The sequence below is a fragment of the Lepisma saccharinum genome, chromosome 9, assembly GCF_977018435.1.
Source record: "Lepisma saccharinum chromosome 9, izLepSacc3.1, whole genome shotgun sequence".
In the NCBI taxonomy this organism is placed as follows: Eukaryota; Metazoa; Arthropoda; class Insecta; order Zygentoma; family Lepismatidae; genus Lepisma; species Lepisma saccharinum.
In genome coordinates this window covers 41,455,281-41,473,128 of record NC_139237.1, presented here as the reverse complement: position 1 = coordinate 41,473,128, position 17,848 = coordinate 41,455,281, and the positions used below count along the sequence as shown (strand labels likewise).

General features: G+C 35.6%; 1 protein-coding gene across 4 annotated transcripts in view; it reads right to left on the bottom strand.

Moving 5' to 3' along the window:
• LOC145992028 (uncharacterized) overlaps positions 1 to 17,848 on the bottom strand; it is a 222,254-nt gene that overhangs the window by 17,049 nt on the left and 187,357 nt on the right. The window contains exon 4 of one of the 4 annotated variants that reach the window (XM_083128084.1): positions 3,953 to 4,295. The exons of 2 other annotated variants lie outside the window; for them this stretch is intronic. In XM_083128084.1, coding sequence (XP_082984210.1) covers positions 3,986 to 4,295 — 310 coding nt within the window. In that variant the 3' untranslated portion in view covers positions 3,953 to 3,985. Of the gene's footprint in view, positions 1 to 3,952; positions 4,296 to 14,434; positions 14,818 to 17,848 lie in introns of those variants that run through there. One more of the 4 variants, XM_083128087.1, reaches the window with a different exon arrangement.

Sequence of the window (17,848 nt, the reverse complement as noted above, 5' to 3'; positions counted from 1 at the left end):
CTTCACAGTCGGCAGGCCGATTGTTTTCCTTGAACATTTCAAACCTTCATAAACCTACGAAGAAAAAGCATGACCTGCTCCCACGACTGCCTGTGGCTTACTAACAGATGAAGGATGTCAGCGAGAACTCACACGGTCGCGACTGCAGCGCTACAGCGGCAAGTACAACAGTACTTACTTTATGAATACGCCTCGTAATTTGTAGACTTCCAAGGAAATTGTAACGGATAATATGTATTATCGAGGAGGAAGGGTTATCCAACCCTTAAATATTAGGCTTTAAATTGGCATGTGGATTCTAGGGGGGATTGAGAATTAAACATTGTGGGGGAGTGGAGCGGGCAAAATCGAACTCTTGAATATCGGTGAAAAGTCTTTGGCGGGGATTTTAGTTAGGGGGGATTGAGAATTAAATTGGGGAAGGGAATATCCAACTCTTGTGTACTACTATTATGTCTTAGACTGGTGCGGAAATTGTGGTGTGGGGACTGAGAATTAATTTTTTTGTAGGGGCAATGTCAACAGTATGTCTAAGATTCACATTTTAGTAAGAAAATTGAGTATTACATTTAAGGGGGAAGATATGAAGCTCTTAATAAAGTGTTAAATCTTAGATTGTCAATTGATTTCTGTAGTGGGGGAGAGTTCGAATATTATATTTTGAGGACTATATTAAGTGATGTGGTATCCACATGTTTTCGGCACCGAACGTGCGAAAAGAGAAACTGGAAAAGAGTATACATAGTGCGGCAATTTGAAATCAAGACTGATTTCTTTTCTCGGTAGGTGGTGCCACTGTGCAAGCCTTCTGTGATGCAAACAACGGAGAGGTATCTCATGAACAATTGGTGCAGAGCTCATTGACCTTGAGTGACATTGTCACATGTCGCATTGTTCATTGTGGGAACGTGTTGTGATTTCAACATGGAACGAAGAGCAAACATCATGTTTTGTGCATGCCTGGGTAAAGCTGCTATGGAAACAATTCACATGTTGCTGCCAAGTTTATGGGGACAATTATTTATCCTGTACTCATGTATTTGAATGGCACAGGTGTTTCACATGATGGATGGGAGTCAATTGAAGATAACGAGTATCCGGGTGCAGCAAGGATGGTGAGAACACCGGAATTGGTTTAGAAAATGAGGACAATCAATCCTAAAAAATGAAATTACAGACAGACTCTTACGGCTGTATTTTATCTTGAGGTTATGAATCGTTTGATGCAAAGAATAACACATGTGATGGTCCGAGAATCGGGATGATGACAGCTGATGTCTGCTTCATGACAATGGCCCAAGTCACAAGGCTGTGATTGAGAAGGACTTTTTGACCCAAAAGGGAATTTGTATATTGTTGCATTTTGCCTATGCACCAGATCTGGCCCCATGTGATTATTTTCTGTTTCCTAAACTGAAATCTGCATTCATAGGTTCGCATTTTGATGCAGAGGTGCCCATCCCCCCCCCCAAAGGCCAATGGCACACCCCCAAAATCATGTCATGCACCCCCCCCCAAATCATATAATTCGCACCCTCAAACCATATAACATATCGTAATCCGCACAAAGTATTACCGAGAGTAACTTCTTTCTTAGCTTTACAGAACACTATACTTGATCTGCTCCTCCTCCCTAAACAGGGGGCTTATCACTCAAGACCACCCCTAAAAATGTTCATCATAAACGAGAATATCACTTGTCTTGTAATGCAGCTATAGTGTAAAAACTTCACATTCACATCATGAAAGTGCCGAACATGCATTCTAACAACATGTGAATGTGAGCGAAGCGATCAAGAAAATTTTTACATCCATTTCTTTGCAGGTTTTCAAGAATATTAATTTAATAGGGTGTCAATACTTTCTTAGTCTTTTCCAGCTTCTTTTTTGGCACGTTCGGAGTCGAAAATATCACTAAATACAGTATCCAAAATTTGATGTTCGAACTCTCTCTCCACTACAGAAATCCCTTGAAAATCTAAGATTTAACACTCTCTATCCCCCCCTCTTTTAAATTTAAAACTCAATGAATTTTAGACTTACTGTTGAGAGTGGATATTGCCTCATCCAAAAAAATTAATTCACAAGAATTGGATATCCCCTTAATTTAATGCTCAGTGCCTTTCTAACTAAAATACCCGGCAGATCTAGAGTTGGATACTGTCCCCCTAAAAATTTAATTCAGAATTTCACCCCCCCCCAGAACCCACATGTCAATTATGGCCTATTATGTAAAAGTTGGATATCTCCCCCCACCCCAACCCCCTTTCGATAATACCTTTAAACACTTTCTTTTTTTCATCTAATGGATTACATATGGTGCATTCATGGTGTAAAATCTTTACATATATTTTGGAAAAATATATAAATGTTGAATTTTATATTATTTGAAGGGAAAAATCCCACCCCCCCAAATCTCGATGGCCTATCCTGCACCATAATCCCCCCCCCCCCCTTGTGGGCACCCTTGGTTTGATGACGTATCGACCATCAAGAGGGCTACAACAAGGATTTTAAACAGCATTACACAAAACTAATTCCAGTAATCCTTCCATGCACTGCTAGGCAGGGTGTGATGATGTGTGGATGCAGGAGGGTCCTACTTTAAATGATCCCAGGTAAGTAACTTTCTATGAAACACTTGTTTATTTTTTACAGCACCAGTCCCGATTTCAAATTGCCGCACTGTGTATATCGTGGGATCTTAAGAAAGTATGGACACCCCATTAAATTAATATTCTCGAAATCCTGCAAAGAAATGGATGTAAAAATTTTCTCGCTCGCAGTACTGTTTTATGGAAATGGGTGTTCAGTGTTTTTACTGAGGTGATTGTAAAGTTTTACTCCTAGCTGCATTAAAGACATGTACAATATTCTCCAGATTGATTAATAACATCACTTCTTAGAATGTAATGCTTAGTGTTGGTATACTGCTCAATTTAAAGCAGGTGCATCATTTGGATGATGTACTTTCATTAGCAATGCTATTGCATGATTCCCTGTATGCTGTCATAGTTGTATTAAGTGTACTTCATATAGTAACACTTTGCTCATTACCCAATGAAACAGAAAAGTTAATAATATCAAATTCGCATTTCTAACTACAAAATACACGCAATTATTGATATGGACTATACAAATATAATTATATTTTTTCCAAACAGAGGGTGCGAGTTCTTTGTAGGAGGAACTGTGTTATATTCTCGTCCTGAGCCTAGGAATTTTTAGCGACGCTTCTGTTATGTCTCGTGAAACAATAATTGAATTGGTCACACCGCTTCAGCATGCTATTTGCTTTGCCCAGGTTGAATTTTCTATCTTTATCTTAAGTTGTGTAACAATTGGTGTAAAATACTCAAATTGTTGGTTTTATAAATCTTACTCATTTCATTCAACCAGTGCTAGCTTTTCGTTATTTCAAAGATAGAATAATTAAAAAAATTTGGACAGTTTAACATGGTATCGTATTGTATCCAAATAAACATAAGTTATTACGTATTCATCCAAACTATTTTGGGGGATTATGATGAAAGATTTGAGGGGGGGGGGGTGGGTAATGCACTCCATGTTCTTGGGTTGATGGGCACTCCTGTTTAGGGAGGAGGAGCAGATCAAGTATACTGTTCAGTAAAGCTAAGAAAAAGTTACTTTCAGTAGTCATGCTGTCGTAATTAAATATTTTAAGGGATTATTACATGGACGAATGACATAATTTGGAGAGATACATAACATGATTTTAGGGGGGACACATGGCATTATTTGGGTGGGGGGAAGATGTGTCATGGGCCTCAGGGGGGATGGGCCCTCCTGTGTAGAATTAGGAATATAACTCGTGGGGAAAACGTTACTACACTATAGTACGAAGTGTAGCAGAGGTACTGAAACGTTTTTAAAATTACGATTAAAAAACACTTGGTTAATAAATCATTTATTTTGCTCTCCAAGATTTCTAAACAAAAATGAAAAAGTTCAGTTTCCTCCTGTGCTAGGGCAACATTTTACATGAATGAATAATACTATGTTCCTTGAGTTTCTGTTCTGTGTTATAACTCCTACTACAAACTCTGCAAAAGAATGGTGTGTCTGGTCTGTGAACAATGGAATGGACTCTTAGATCACTCTTCTGGCTGAAGCCTCTTCCGCACAGATGACACTTAAAGGGTTTCTCCCCTGTGTGGGTTCTGATGTGTCTCTTAAGGTGAACTGGGAAATCAAATTGTTTCCCGCACCAAGAACAGCCATGCCTCTTTTTGGATTCCTTGTCCAATACCAGAACATTTGAAGAAATTGCAATTCTGGAAGTAAAATAATTTTGGGTTTTATGATTTGCCGGAGCAACATGTTACTACTAAAATGATTAATATGCATATTTTTTTATTAACAAATGCTACATTAACAGTACAAATAGATGTGTACTCCATCAGTATCTATGTTATATGTATGTCCTTAAAATTACTGATAATATTTACTGATCTGATATTGCTATACATAACCTGTATTTTTTAATGTAAATGTCATTTGTTAATGAACATGCTTTAGTTTAAATATGCAGCTTCTTTTTCTATGACGGGCACCTGGCTACATACATTAATACCATTCACAGCTTTCATTGAAGGTGTGGCTAAGTAGTATACTGGTTATCAGTGTTAGTAAATTTTATAAGTATTCTACAGCGGTGTTGGTTAAAATTTTATACTCTTCCACCCTACCTAGAACTTGAGTTTCTTCTTCTGTATTTATGATTATAACAACTATTGGAAAAAGCAAAGACAACAAATGTTATACTCCAACCAGACCTAAGGTACTGCAGAATGTGTGTATCACTCATTGGACTTCTGTTGTACAGGATGACACATGTGACCAACTTGCTCAATTTCAAGACTGTTATTTAATGACAGGGGATGGTGAGGAGAATAATGAATATATCACTTAAGAGCACAAAACATGCCTTTATTATTCATTATAATTTCAGTGTTATAAAGTTACAAAATTACTTTCTAAACACAGCATAGTCAGGTTGGCCTCAATTACAGTCAATGCAGTTTAGGTGCATAATGAAATTGTCAAACATGCATTGCAGCAGGTCTATTCCTGCAATTTTTTCCATCATCGCTTCTTTCAGCTCCTGCACAGTCCTCAGACACTGACTGCGACTACAGTTGTTTTACAGGAAGCAACCTTGGCATGTTGAAATGAATTAGAACAGGGTGGCCACTCCAGGACCATAATAAAATTCAAGTATAATTCACGGTTTTCAAGGCGAACTTTCCAAAAATTCAAGCAGATGTTTTCTCTATTTCAACCTTACATATTACTGCCTCTCAACATCCACATACAAATATCTTAATAATATAAAGGGTCTATGTGATAATAATACCAATAAGCGACAATGATAAAATCAAACAACAAACAAGTGCAAACTCTTCACTAAAATTACCAAAAACATACAAAAACTCTTCACTAAACATATTAGCAATACAGATGTATAAAGATGATTTTCGCAGGCAGACACTCCGACATAAAGAATAAGGAGTGTTGTATCGAACACGCCACATAAAATCTGTTTTTGCACACTCACACCAACATAAGTAAGGTTTCTGCAGACACAATCCCAAAGAGTTTTTGCAGATACACCCATGTAGAGATGGTTTTCTTAAACACGCCCACACAAATATGTTTTTGCAGACACGTCCACATAATTTTTTTTCTTAAGTACACATACATAAAGATGGTTTTCGTAAACAGTTCAGCAAAATATGGTGTTCGGTTTTCACATTCTGCGGCATAGAAATGATTTTCGCAAAGACTCCATAGAAAAATGGTTTTCGCAGACACACCCACGTGAAGATGAATTTTCAAAGACAATCACATAAATATAATTTTGACAGACAAACTCACAGGCAATCGTGGCAAGAACGCAGAGCTGAGCCACGCGAATTGTAGTCAGACAACACTATCTGTATTTCAATTTACGAACAACACATAATTCTTAATGTTTTTTCTTTGCAACTTATTACTTTTAACTACCATTCTTTTGCTTTCATCTCTTTGCTTTACTATCACTGTGTAAGCTTCCTTTACCAATTATTTTTCTGGAAATTTCTCTTTTCCTTTTTTCGCATTTACATCTCTTGTAAATAATTTTACATCATGTTGGTTGTGGTGCTGTATCATAAACATACTGCAAATTATCATAAAACTAATCTCATCTCTTCATTTAGTGCATATGCACAGATTACTGTGATGTTAAACATTCTTCCTTTGACTCTCATGGTGCACATTCTCTCGTTTATCGGTGTGAAATTGAGTACAGCGTCCTTCATATTCTTATGTACAATGAAACCAAGATCATTTATACAACTCTATTTATATAATGCATTTAGATCGTACACAGTATCCATAAATGCTACAAATTTTTGATTCACATTATTATTTTTCATCTCTAACATTCACACAGACATTTCATACAGAGTTAGAACAGGTCTTTGATAAATTTTCTCAGTATGATATGTTTGATTTGTAGTTTTGGATGGAGCTGAGAAAAATTGAAAAAGTATAAGTTTCAATTTATTGTTGTCAGAACTTGTTAAGTCGAATTGTGAGAAATAATAATTTGGTGAGAAGTTATAATTTAACACGAAAAATTCGATATTATACATATACGTATAATATTTATCCTCCTCGTAACCAAGAGCTTCCGGTTTCGATTCTCGTTGACGATCATGGTGACGTAAAACAAACTTTATTTGTAGAAACCTTGACTTTTACTCTGCCAGTATGAATTTAGTTGTAGTAGGTGTGCTGTCTAGTGTGGTTGGGATTGTCTTGTGTAGTAGTTGTGTTGTCTAATGTGTTTGTGTTTATCTTATGTAGTAGTTATGCTGTCTAATGTATTTCTGTTTGTCTTGTGTAGTATCGGTAATGTGTATGTATGTATCATGTGTTGTAGTTGTACTGTCTAGTATGTGTGTGTAGTAGTTGTGCTGTTTAATATGTTTGTTTTGTCTTGCGTAGTAGTTATGCTGTCTAATTTGTTTGTGTTTGTCTTGTGTAGTAGTTGTGGTGTGTAGTTTGTTTATGTTTATATTGTGTAGTAGTTGTGGTATGTTTGTATTTATATTGTGTTATAGTTGTGATGTGTTTGTGTTCGTCTTGTGTAGTAATTGTGCTGTCTAATGTGTTTGTGTTTGTCTTGTGTAGTAGTTCCTCCATTCATATTGGGGGTTAGGCGTAGAGCTGACAACTCTGCACTGTAAAAAAAAACAATGTCAAGAAACAGCAATATAAGGCCATGGATGTTCCCAAGGTAAAATATTCCGGAGGTAAAATAGTCCCCCGTTCGGATCTCCGGGTGGGGACTACTTTGGGAGGTCCCTGGACTGAGGATAAGATCTACGTTAGAAATAAGGATATTAAATTAGGCACCTGGAATGTTCTGAGCCTTTACCGGCCTGGGGCATTTCAGTGTACAGTTAATGAGATAGTTAAGTATAAATTAGATATAGTAGCTGTCCAGGAAGTTAGGTGGCCAGGAGAAGGGAATTGTAAAACTAAAAATTATACTTTTTTCTATGGTGGTACTGAAAATCATAATTTTGGAACAGGCTTTTTCATAAATAATAGAATTATCTCGGCTCTTAAAACAGTACAATTTATTAATGATAGGATATCATATGCAGTTTTACAGGGTAGGTGGTGTAAAATTATTTTAATAAACATACATGCACCAACGGAAGATAAAGATGATAATACTAAAGATCATTTTTATACAGAGTTAGATCAGGTCTTTGATAAATTTTCTCAGTATGATATGAAAATTCTATTAGGTGACTGTAATGCACAGATTGGCAAAGAAGAGACATTTAAACCCACGATTGGTAAAGAAAGTCTTCATGAATTAAGTAATGATAATGGTATAAGATTGATTACTTTTGCAACCTCAAAGAATTTAATTGTGAAAAGTACCACTTTTAAACATAAAGATATCCATAAATATACCTGGTCTTCTCCAGATGGTAAAACTCATAATCAAATAGATCATATTCTCATTGATAAGAGAAGGCATACTAGTATAATTGACGTTCGTACGCATAGAGGTGCTGACTGTGCCAGTGACCATTATTTAGTAATTGCTAAATTAAGAGAAAGACTGTCAGTGATAAATCATAAACAACAAAATCTAAAAGTTCTAAAATTTGATACAGGAAAGTTTACTGATGAAAGAATTAAGAAAGATTACCAAATTAAACTGTCAAATAGATTTGATGTTTTGCAGGATTTAAATGATGATGAAAATATAAATGAAACAGACGTAAATAAGAAATGGGAGCACATACGTAATGCAATAGAATCAGCAGCTAAAGAAAGTATAGGATACCATAAACCGAGAAAAAGTAAGCCATGGTTTGATAATGAATGTCATAATCTAATAGAAATAAGAAATCAGGCTAGACTTACGTGGTTAAATAACTCTGATGATACAAATCTAAACAATTATAATAGAGTAAAGCGAGAAGTTAACCGCACGTTTAGAAGTAAAAAAAGAGATTACTTGAAAAGCAAAATTAACGAAATTGAAACAAACAGCAAAAATAAAAATATCAGAGATTTATATAAAGGTGTAAATGAGTTTAGAAAGGGGTGGCAACCTAAAGTAAACTTGATAAAAGATAAGGACGGTGATTTTCTAGCTGACCCAAGCGATATTCTAAATAGATGGAAGAACTACTTTAATGACCTTTTAAATGTCCATGTAGGAGATAAATCAGAAGTAAATGAAGTCCACACAGCAGAACCTTTAGTTCCAGAACCTAACTTGACTGAAGTTAAAGATGCTATTAAAAGGCTAAAGAATAACAAAGCACCTGGCATTGATTTAATACCAGCTGAGTTAATTAAATATGGTGGAAATTCATTAATATGTCAAATTCATAAATTAATTTGTTTAATATGGAATAAAGAAGAAATCCCTCAACAGTGGAAAGAATCCTTAATTGTTCCTGTGTTTAAAAAAGGTGATAAAATGAATTGCAATAATTACCGTGGAATTTCTCTACTCTCAACAACATATAAAATATTATCAAACATTCTTTTAACAAGACTAACCCCATATGCTAATGAAATTATAGGTGATTATCAATGTGGATTTAAACGTAACAGATAAACTACAGATCAAATTTTTCACATCAGACAGACACTTGAAAAAAAGTGGGAATATAATCAAAATGTCCATCAGCTATTCATTGATTTCAAAAAAGCATATGATTCGGTCAAAAGAGATAAATTATATAATATATTAGTAGAGTTTGGAATACCTAAGAAACTTGTTAGTATGATAAAAATATGCACCAGTGAAACAGAAAGTAAGATTCGTGTGGGTATTAATATGTCTGACAAATTTACAATTCATGATGGGTTAAAACAAGGAGATGCATTATCTCCATTGCTCTTTAATTTTGCCTTAGAATATGCTGTTAGGAAGGTAAAAGAAACTAAAGAAGGACTAAAATTAAATGGTGTGACTCAGTTATTAGCATATGCAGATGATGTAGACTTACTGGGGGATGATGTGAATACAATTAAGAATAATGCTAAAATATTTTTCAAAACTGCTAAAGAGATAGGTTTGGAAGTTAACAAAGAGAAAACTAAATATATGCTTACAGGCCGAAACCAAGTGTTAGGTAATAATCAAAATCTAATTATTGATAACAACTCGTTTGAACCAGTTTCCAAATTTAAATACTTAGGAGTAATATTAACAAATGAAAATTATATTAAAGAGGAAATAAAAAGTAGGCTTAATTCAGGAAATGCATGTTACTTCTCTCTTCATAAACTTTTGTCTTCTCGTTTAATATCTAAGAAACTAAAAGTTAAAATATACAAAACAGTAATTTTGCCTGTAGTATTATATGGATGTGAAACTTGGTCCCTTACATTGAAAGAGGAACATAAATTGAGAGTATTTGAAAATAGGATCCTTAGGAAAGTATTTGGACTTAAAAGGGATGAGGAGACAGGTGAGTGGAGAAGGTTACATAATTTAGAACTACATAATTTGTATTCATGTCCAGATATTATTAGAATAATTAAATCAAGAAGACTTAGGTGGGCAGGCCATGTGGCACGAATGGGAGAGGAAAGAGGAGTTTACAGGATTCTTGTTGGGAAACCTGATGGTAAGAGACCTGTAGGAAGGCCAAGACGAAGATGGAGGGACAACGTTGAGATGGACCTAAGGGAAATCGGTAGGGATGGAAAAGAGTATATAGAACTTGCTCAAGATAGGGACAGATGGAAGGCCTGTGTTGCTGCAGCCATGAACCTTCGGGTTTAAGAAGGCTAGGGAGTTAGTTAGTTAGTTAGGGTCTATGTGATTTCAACATCCAAAAATTCTAATTCAATTAAACGGTATATGTAATATAATTAAAATATTTAATTTAAGCTGCTGAGTTTCTGTTTACAATCAGAGGGGCAACAACGAATTTTTGTCTATGTACTAATACTACCACTAATAATAATAGTGTTAATAATAATAATGTTATTATAATATTATTATTATCATTGATTTGCTTTATTTTGCTTCGCTTCTTGTGCTACTTTTGGCTAATGTGCGAAGATTGGAATGAGTGATATGATGAAAATGATGAATGGACACTCACAAACATCCTTATTACTATTATTAGTAGTAGTAGTAGGAGTAGTAGTAGTAGTATCAAAGATGTTATTATCCTTGTAAATTATGCAAAAAGCTGGGAGAAGTTGGTGCTAAACCTTTGTGTTCAAATAAATGATTTCAATTATTTTTTCAACACATTCAATTTCACATTAACCATTTGAGTCACAAGGCCATTTTCACATGTAACCCTATTGGTCCCGAGCCGATATTGAGCAAAATGAAGAGTTTCAATTAAACGAGTGTAGATCGGAGGCTAATTGCCCTAGAGAGATGAGTGATATACCGTTATACGCGGAATAAACCAGAGATTCAGAGTATATGAAATTTATGCAAATTCGGTGCATATGTGGTGGGGGGAGGGGCTAACTCTCAAAATTCCAAAATTTTGGAAAAAAATGGGTCCCCACCTCCCCCCAAGAAAAAGTACATGACAGTGTTGACATGCACATGGAAATGATCACTGACATGTAAGGAAAACAAAAATATTTGCATGATTATCATATGACCAATGTAACGTGAGTTGTACCCCAAAAAGGAATGGTCGGCACGCCACTGATTCAAGCTTCAAAATGCAGCGGTACCTTGAAATGACTTTAGTTCAGACTATTTGCCCTGGAGATATGAACGATATACCGTTGTACGCAGAATGAATCACAGATGCAGACGATATATAATTTATGCACATTCGGCGTACATATGGAGGGGGAAGGGGGGGAATCCCCTGAAAAATACTTTTTTTTTAAAAAAAAAATTGGGTTTCTCCCCCCTGCCCAACCCCGAAAAAAAAGGATATGAAAAGTTCAAAATGCACATAAAAATTATCGCTGGCATGTAAGAAACAGAAAAATATGTGCATCATTGTCATATGACCAATGTAACACGAGTTGTACACCTGAAACGAAAGGCTTGTATGCCACTGTCTCAAGCTTCGGAATTGAGTGAAATGCAGAGTTATATTGAAATGACTATAGTTCAGAAACTAAATGCACTAGAGATATGAAAGATATACCGTTGTACGCAGAATGAATCACGGATTCAGACGATATATAATTTATGCACATTCGGTGTATATATGGAGGGGGAAAGTGGGGATATCCCCTGAAAAATAATTTTAAAAAAAAATGGGTTTCTCCACCCCCCCCCAAAAAAAAAAAAAGGATATGAAAATTTCAAAATGCACATAGAAATTATCGCTGGCATGTCGTTGGGTGCTTTGTGATATGTTGGTGGTAGTACCTATTGGTCTCAGTCACCAGATGCTGGAAGATTTCTTCGGAGAAAGTCAAGGAAAAGAAGTTCAAGGAAGAGGATGCATCGTCAATGTGTTGAACTTTCAGTCCAGTCTGTCCTAGGAAAGGTTGAGGGTTGGGAGCAGTTCTACCAGTTCGGGAAGGGGGTTGCCAGTCGGATGGAGCAGGAGGAGGGGAAGGGAAGGGAACGTATTTGTGACATCATCAGAATCAGATTCTGATGATATATCAGAGGGAATGTCAAGCTCTTCTTCATCCCACTCGGAGTCTGTATCCATATCCTCCAGCTCATCTCGGATTTCATCAGAACGGAGATCACCGGGGGCAGCCATGGCCGACTATAAGCCTTTTGGAGACACAGGAGGCACAAACAACACTAGCACACTTTTCACACCACAAGAAAAACACATAAATGACAAAAAAAGTCCTTGGAAGTCTGTCACTTCACTCAAAAAATATCCTAGCACTTGGGCACAAAATGACACACACCTACCCACAACTTTCACACACGAAAAGCTAGAACGCAGTGAAAAATGAGTGCCGATTCTTGCAGCTGCTTGAAATTCTATTTTTAGACAATGCAGGGTAACCTGTGTTGCAACTTGTGGAACACTTGTGCTCAAAAACAAAGGTTTCCTTCAGCACGCCTCGAAATTCCATTCTCACAAGGCAGATTGAACAACCAGTCTTCCCCCTCCCCCACCCCCTGCTTGACATTGGATACTGACAAACAAGCTTCCTTGGAATGCAATTACCAGGCGGGAGTGAAAAGCATTGCTTTAGAACAACAAAGCCGGTCTTCCTTTGTCAGCAAAAATTTTCCCTTGAAAAGAGATGCAAAACAGAAGTCCATTTTCCCGCCTTTTCCCCTCCATTTTCATAAGAAAAAAAAAAGGTGCAAGAAACATTTCTGTTAAATACATGTGTTAGGAACAATATAAAAAAAAATCGAAATTCTAGCCAAAAATAGAAAAGTTATAACATAAAAAGTACGACCTTGACCAGCATCTTGATCGAGATGCTTGGGACCGCGAGGGTTACATTTGGGTATCTCGACCGAGACGCTTGGGACCCAAAAGGTTAATAATGGAAAACAAGCACACAAACTGTTTTTGAGACAGAAAATGCTTGTCAAATGCATTCCAATATAATTCTTTTTTACATTAACATGTACAACTTTCATGCATGATATATGTTTCACATATATGCAACATGGAGCGATGTGGACACTAAATTGTGTACATATTCAAAGTTTCTTTAACCCCTAAGGATGGAATTTTAATACCCAGAAGTCAAACGCCTGGGCGGTAATTTTAAACTCAGAAACATGGTACATTCGCACAGCATTTTTTTAAATGCTGAATCTTCGGAACCACTAATGCAATTCAATTGAAAATTTCAACATAAGTAAAGTACATATCCATGGGTTTATTAAACCTGCAAACATTGTTCAGAAAGTATACATACAATAATACAATAATTTAATAATATATAATATTGAATAGTTATACATTACTAAATTATTGTATTGTATTGTATTATTGTATTTATACTTTCTGAACTATGTTTGCAGAAAGTATAAATAATTCCTGGAATTCAAGGAATTCCCAGTGAGTAGCCATCCTGTAGAAACATCTTTTCCATTATAAGTACAGACTTAGTATCATATCCATCACTTCTGATCCTATAAAGCACAATATGAAACAAAATAGTACAACCAAAATGAAATACTTTGTATCCATAATAAACTATCATTAAGTTTAAATGTTGTCTTTCGATGTGTTGATCTGCAATGGTAACAGCCAATGGGTTATTATTTGAGCACTAAATTGCAGAATCCATGTTTAACTTCCAGTGATAACAAACCCTGGAATTTGAGGAACTTCCCAGGAAGTACACTTTAAGTTCTTCCACTGACACTAACATTTTGGCCAGTGTTTAACCTATGAACAGTAATGACCAAGTAATATTCGCCCATAGAAGACAATAGACTTTTACCTAGCAGATAATAAAGACATATCTTTCAAAATATTTGCAGCTGTGACTTCAAAGCACTAATGCTAGTGCTCAATATGAACTCTTAGAAGTTAGGAAAACTAAGTGGTTTTAGAGCAGAATAATGAACTTCGTGAAGAGCTGGGATAAAAGCTTGAACTGTGGAGGAGACTATGTTGAAAAGCAGTGTATGAAGTATCCTTTCACGCGAGTCCATTTGTATTTGTCTAATAAATACCTACTGGAATTTACAGGCTTGGTATTCTTTTTTCTGATCATCCCTCTATCTGTCAGCATCTCGTGGAGTAGTCAACTGAACATGATCCAAATCTAGATAAGGCATGGATCATTGTGTTTTTTCAACCATCTGGCACTCCAACATTCAGTCTTATCACAGATTAATTCAAGAGGTAGAGGTAGAAAACAAGCAAGATAAAATAAGCAATACAGGAGAAAAAAAAAAAGGTGATACTGAAGTTAAAAATATTGAAAATAAGTTAAATAAGACTTCCATTGAGAAATCATTTATTCCATAATCTCATAGTTTCTTCAGATGAAACAAAACTAAATTTTATTTCAATGACATCTATTTATGTGTGTGCTATACTATGGTGGTCCTTCAATTTCTCCTCAGTGTCGAAATTTCTACTACAAATGCCACAAACATATGGTGTTTCCGGTCTGTGAACCAAGAAATGATTTGTCAAACTATACTTCCGAGCGAATCTTCTCTTGCACAGATGGCACTGAAAGGATTTTTCCCCTGTGTGTATTGTGATGTGCCTCTTGAGTTCACTCACATAATGAAATTGTTTGCCACACCAAGAACAAACATGCTTCTTTTCAGAGGTCACAGACTCTGATGACTTCTTGTCTGGGGAAGTAAAAAAGCTGAAATAAAACAATTTCGGTTTTAGAACTCTGGCTATTCTGCAATGCAAATATAAACATACATAATAGTTGCTTTTTCTCTTTAAGAATTCTGCACAAAAACTAAAATTTTATTTTTCTCCTCTGAACTTCTGTTTCTGACAACTTTTAGCAATAGTGAAGATTATGAATGTTAATTGTACAGTGCATTCAAAAAGTAACTATACACCTATACAAACACGATTATATGTTGAGGGATTGTATTCAGTGCACTGCAAAGGTTGGTAATCCTGCATTGTGTGCAGTTTGCTTCCATGAGCCAGTCAGGCTCGTGCTTTGAGACGAGAAGATGTGTCTGGTTCTTTGTTGTTCATTGTGTATTCGTAGCCATTGAACGACGAATATTACAACAGTTTCTAGCTGACAATATTTTGGACTATGTTTTCTATACCAATGAAGCATGGTTCCATTTATCAGGGTATGTGCATGCACAGAACTCACGTTTATGGTCTGCCAACAAACCACATACCGCACATGAAATTCCTCTGCATGACCAGAAGATTGGGGTGTGGATTGCAATATCCAGGAGAAGAATAATCGGCCCAATATTCTTCGGAGAAACAATAAATTCAGCTCGTTATTGCGAAATCATTCATCAGTTCATGGGAGAGCTAACCGAGGACGAAATTAATAATGCTTGGATTCAACAAGACGGGGCAATCCATGAAGTTACCGCAAGAGGTTTTCGGAGATTGAATCATTTTTAAGGGCTTCATTGTCCGGACTTAAGCCCACCAGATTTTTGCTTCTGGGGTTATGCAAAAAGTAATGTTTATTGAGGAAACCCACACAGGCTCCAGGAACTTCAAACTGCTATTCGCGATTTCACCAAGAACATTCCACATGAACAACTCGTGAGAATCTTTGAGATCACAAAGAAACACGTGTAGGTATGTCTGGATGTTCATGGGAACCATTTCCAACAACTACTCTAAGGTAAGTCGATGTTATGTATTGTTGTACTAGTGCATGACGGGTGTATAGTTACTTTTTGAATGAACTGTATTATAGTGAAGTGAAGCAACAATCACAGTAATTTATTTAAATATCATAATCACTACACAAAAGAAAAAAACTTTATTCCAAACTTTACTTATCATTAAGCCACATATTTATGGTGAATAAAAGATCAAGATTTCAGTACAAAAGCTTGGCATATTTCAGAACCAAAAGCAGTACATAATATGGCTTTTCGGTCTAAAATGGTGAATAAAAATCTAAATTTCATTTAAAAACTATACTTATTACACAAAATTAATATTTCACTTCTAATAACACATTGATATAGTTATCAGAGTATTAAGTTTCTTCCTGTGTAAAGGAGTTAATTTTTGCTTCTCCAATATTTACAGCAGAACTAACCAATTTTCCACAATTTACATAACTCACAAAACTCACAAGATAATTCAGACCTTAGAAAGTGCTGTGTCAGTAAATAAACCCTCAATTCCGTGCTTAAGAGTTTATTTCGCATTTTGCAGTTATTTCGCATCATTTTGTGACAAAGTATGGTAGCAAAATGCACACACATCTTATAAAAACGTAAAAAAATTAACAGTAGAATGTGTTACTTCAAATTTCGTGTTTACATCAAAAACAAAATATGCATACTCCTACCAATCATAATGCTATTCTCATTAATTTTGGATGAACATTCTGTGGTAGAATTGGATTTTATGATATGAAAATTGTAATACTCAAATACTACTATTCATATATATTCCAAACAACTTTGAGCAACAATATATGTACAGCTTGGGAAATTGAGTTTGGGAATGGGACTTCATGTAATTGTAGGGTACCTATAGGTATTAATATACTAAGGTACTAGCATGCACTAGCCAGCCATTTTCGAGAAAAAATACTTCAAAGTTTCGAATCTTTGCATGCATGCCTCATTAAGGGATGATATTGTTTTCAAGTGTCAAAGGTTCTGTGTTCGATTGCCCCTACTTTTTTCTTCTTTTCAAACTCTAACACATATTTATTGGAAAATTTGGTATTATTTCCTGTGTGAATTGTACAGCAATACTTTGTCTTGATTCTTTCACAATAATTACCACTAAATAAAAGTATTGCTTGTGAACAGTATTATTGTGTTTTGTTTCGTGAACTTTTTCTCCAAAAAATGAAAATGTATACCTTTCGGTATACATATATTGTTGAAAATAACATGTGGATAATTTCATATGGAAATGTTTCAAAAGAAACATTAATAAAGGAGTATTTTTCCACCCAAAATATAAATGAACTTTTATTTCAATAAGTTATATATAGAATGTAATAAAAATAATATAATATACTAATATTAGTGGACTTAAAAAATTACATTGACAACCAAAGGAGAATTGAATGCAGAACCTTGCGGACGTGTAACTTATCCGCTACTACCTGACCACCGGGCCAATTGGCACACAAATTTAAAGTCCTAGGCAGACACAGCTTGACAATATATGCAACCCCCCCCCCCCCTTTCACAGCATCACACTGAACTACCTTCAAATACAACTACACCAATCACAATGCAAAAAGTGGCTTATGTGTGGTCACCTTGTTGGATTTGGCTTTGGCCGAAAAAAACAATAGCCTACTACAAATTTGTTATGCAAGTGAGCTCAACTCTGGAAAGAATAACTTAAGAAAACTTAATGATAACCATCCACATACACCTGAACACCAACCTTGTAGCCTTAAATAATACTTGGCTCCATGCTATTAAATGAATACAACTCCACCCACCCCAACTGGGCATGCCTCCCATCTTTCAAGATAAGAAGCCAAACCTCCAAGAAATAGCACCCACGTTATCCAAACCAATGTTAACAACAAAGACGGGAATAGACCAAAGCACCGCCTAAGCTAGTGCGATGTAACACACTGACGAAAACAAGTACAGTGAGTGAAATCCAACCAGTAAATGCCTTACGAAACTTCCAGAAAGGCAGTAAAATCAATCATGTTTTTAACTTTTACAAGGGTTGATCAAATGAAA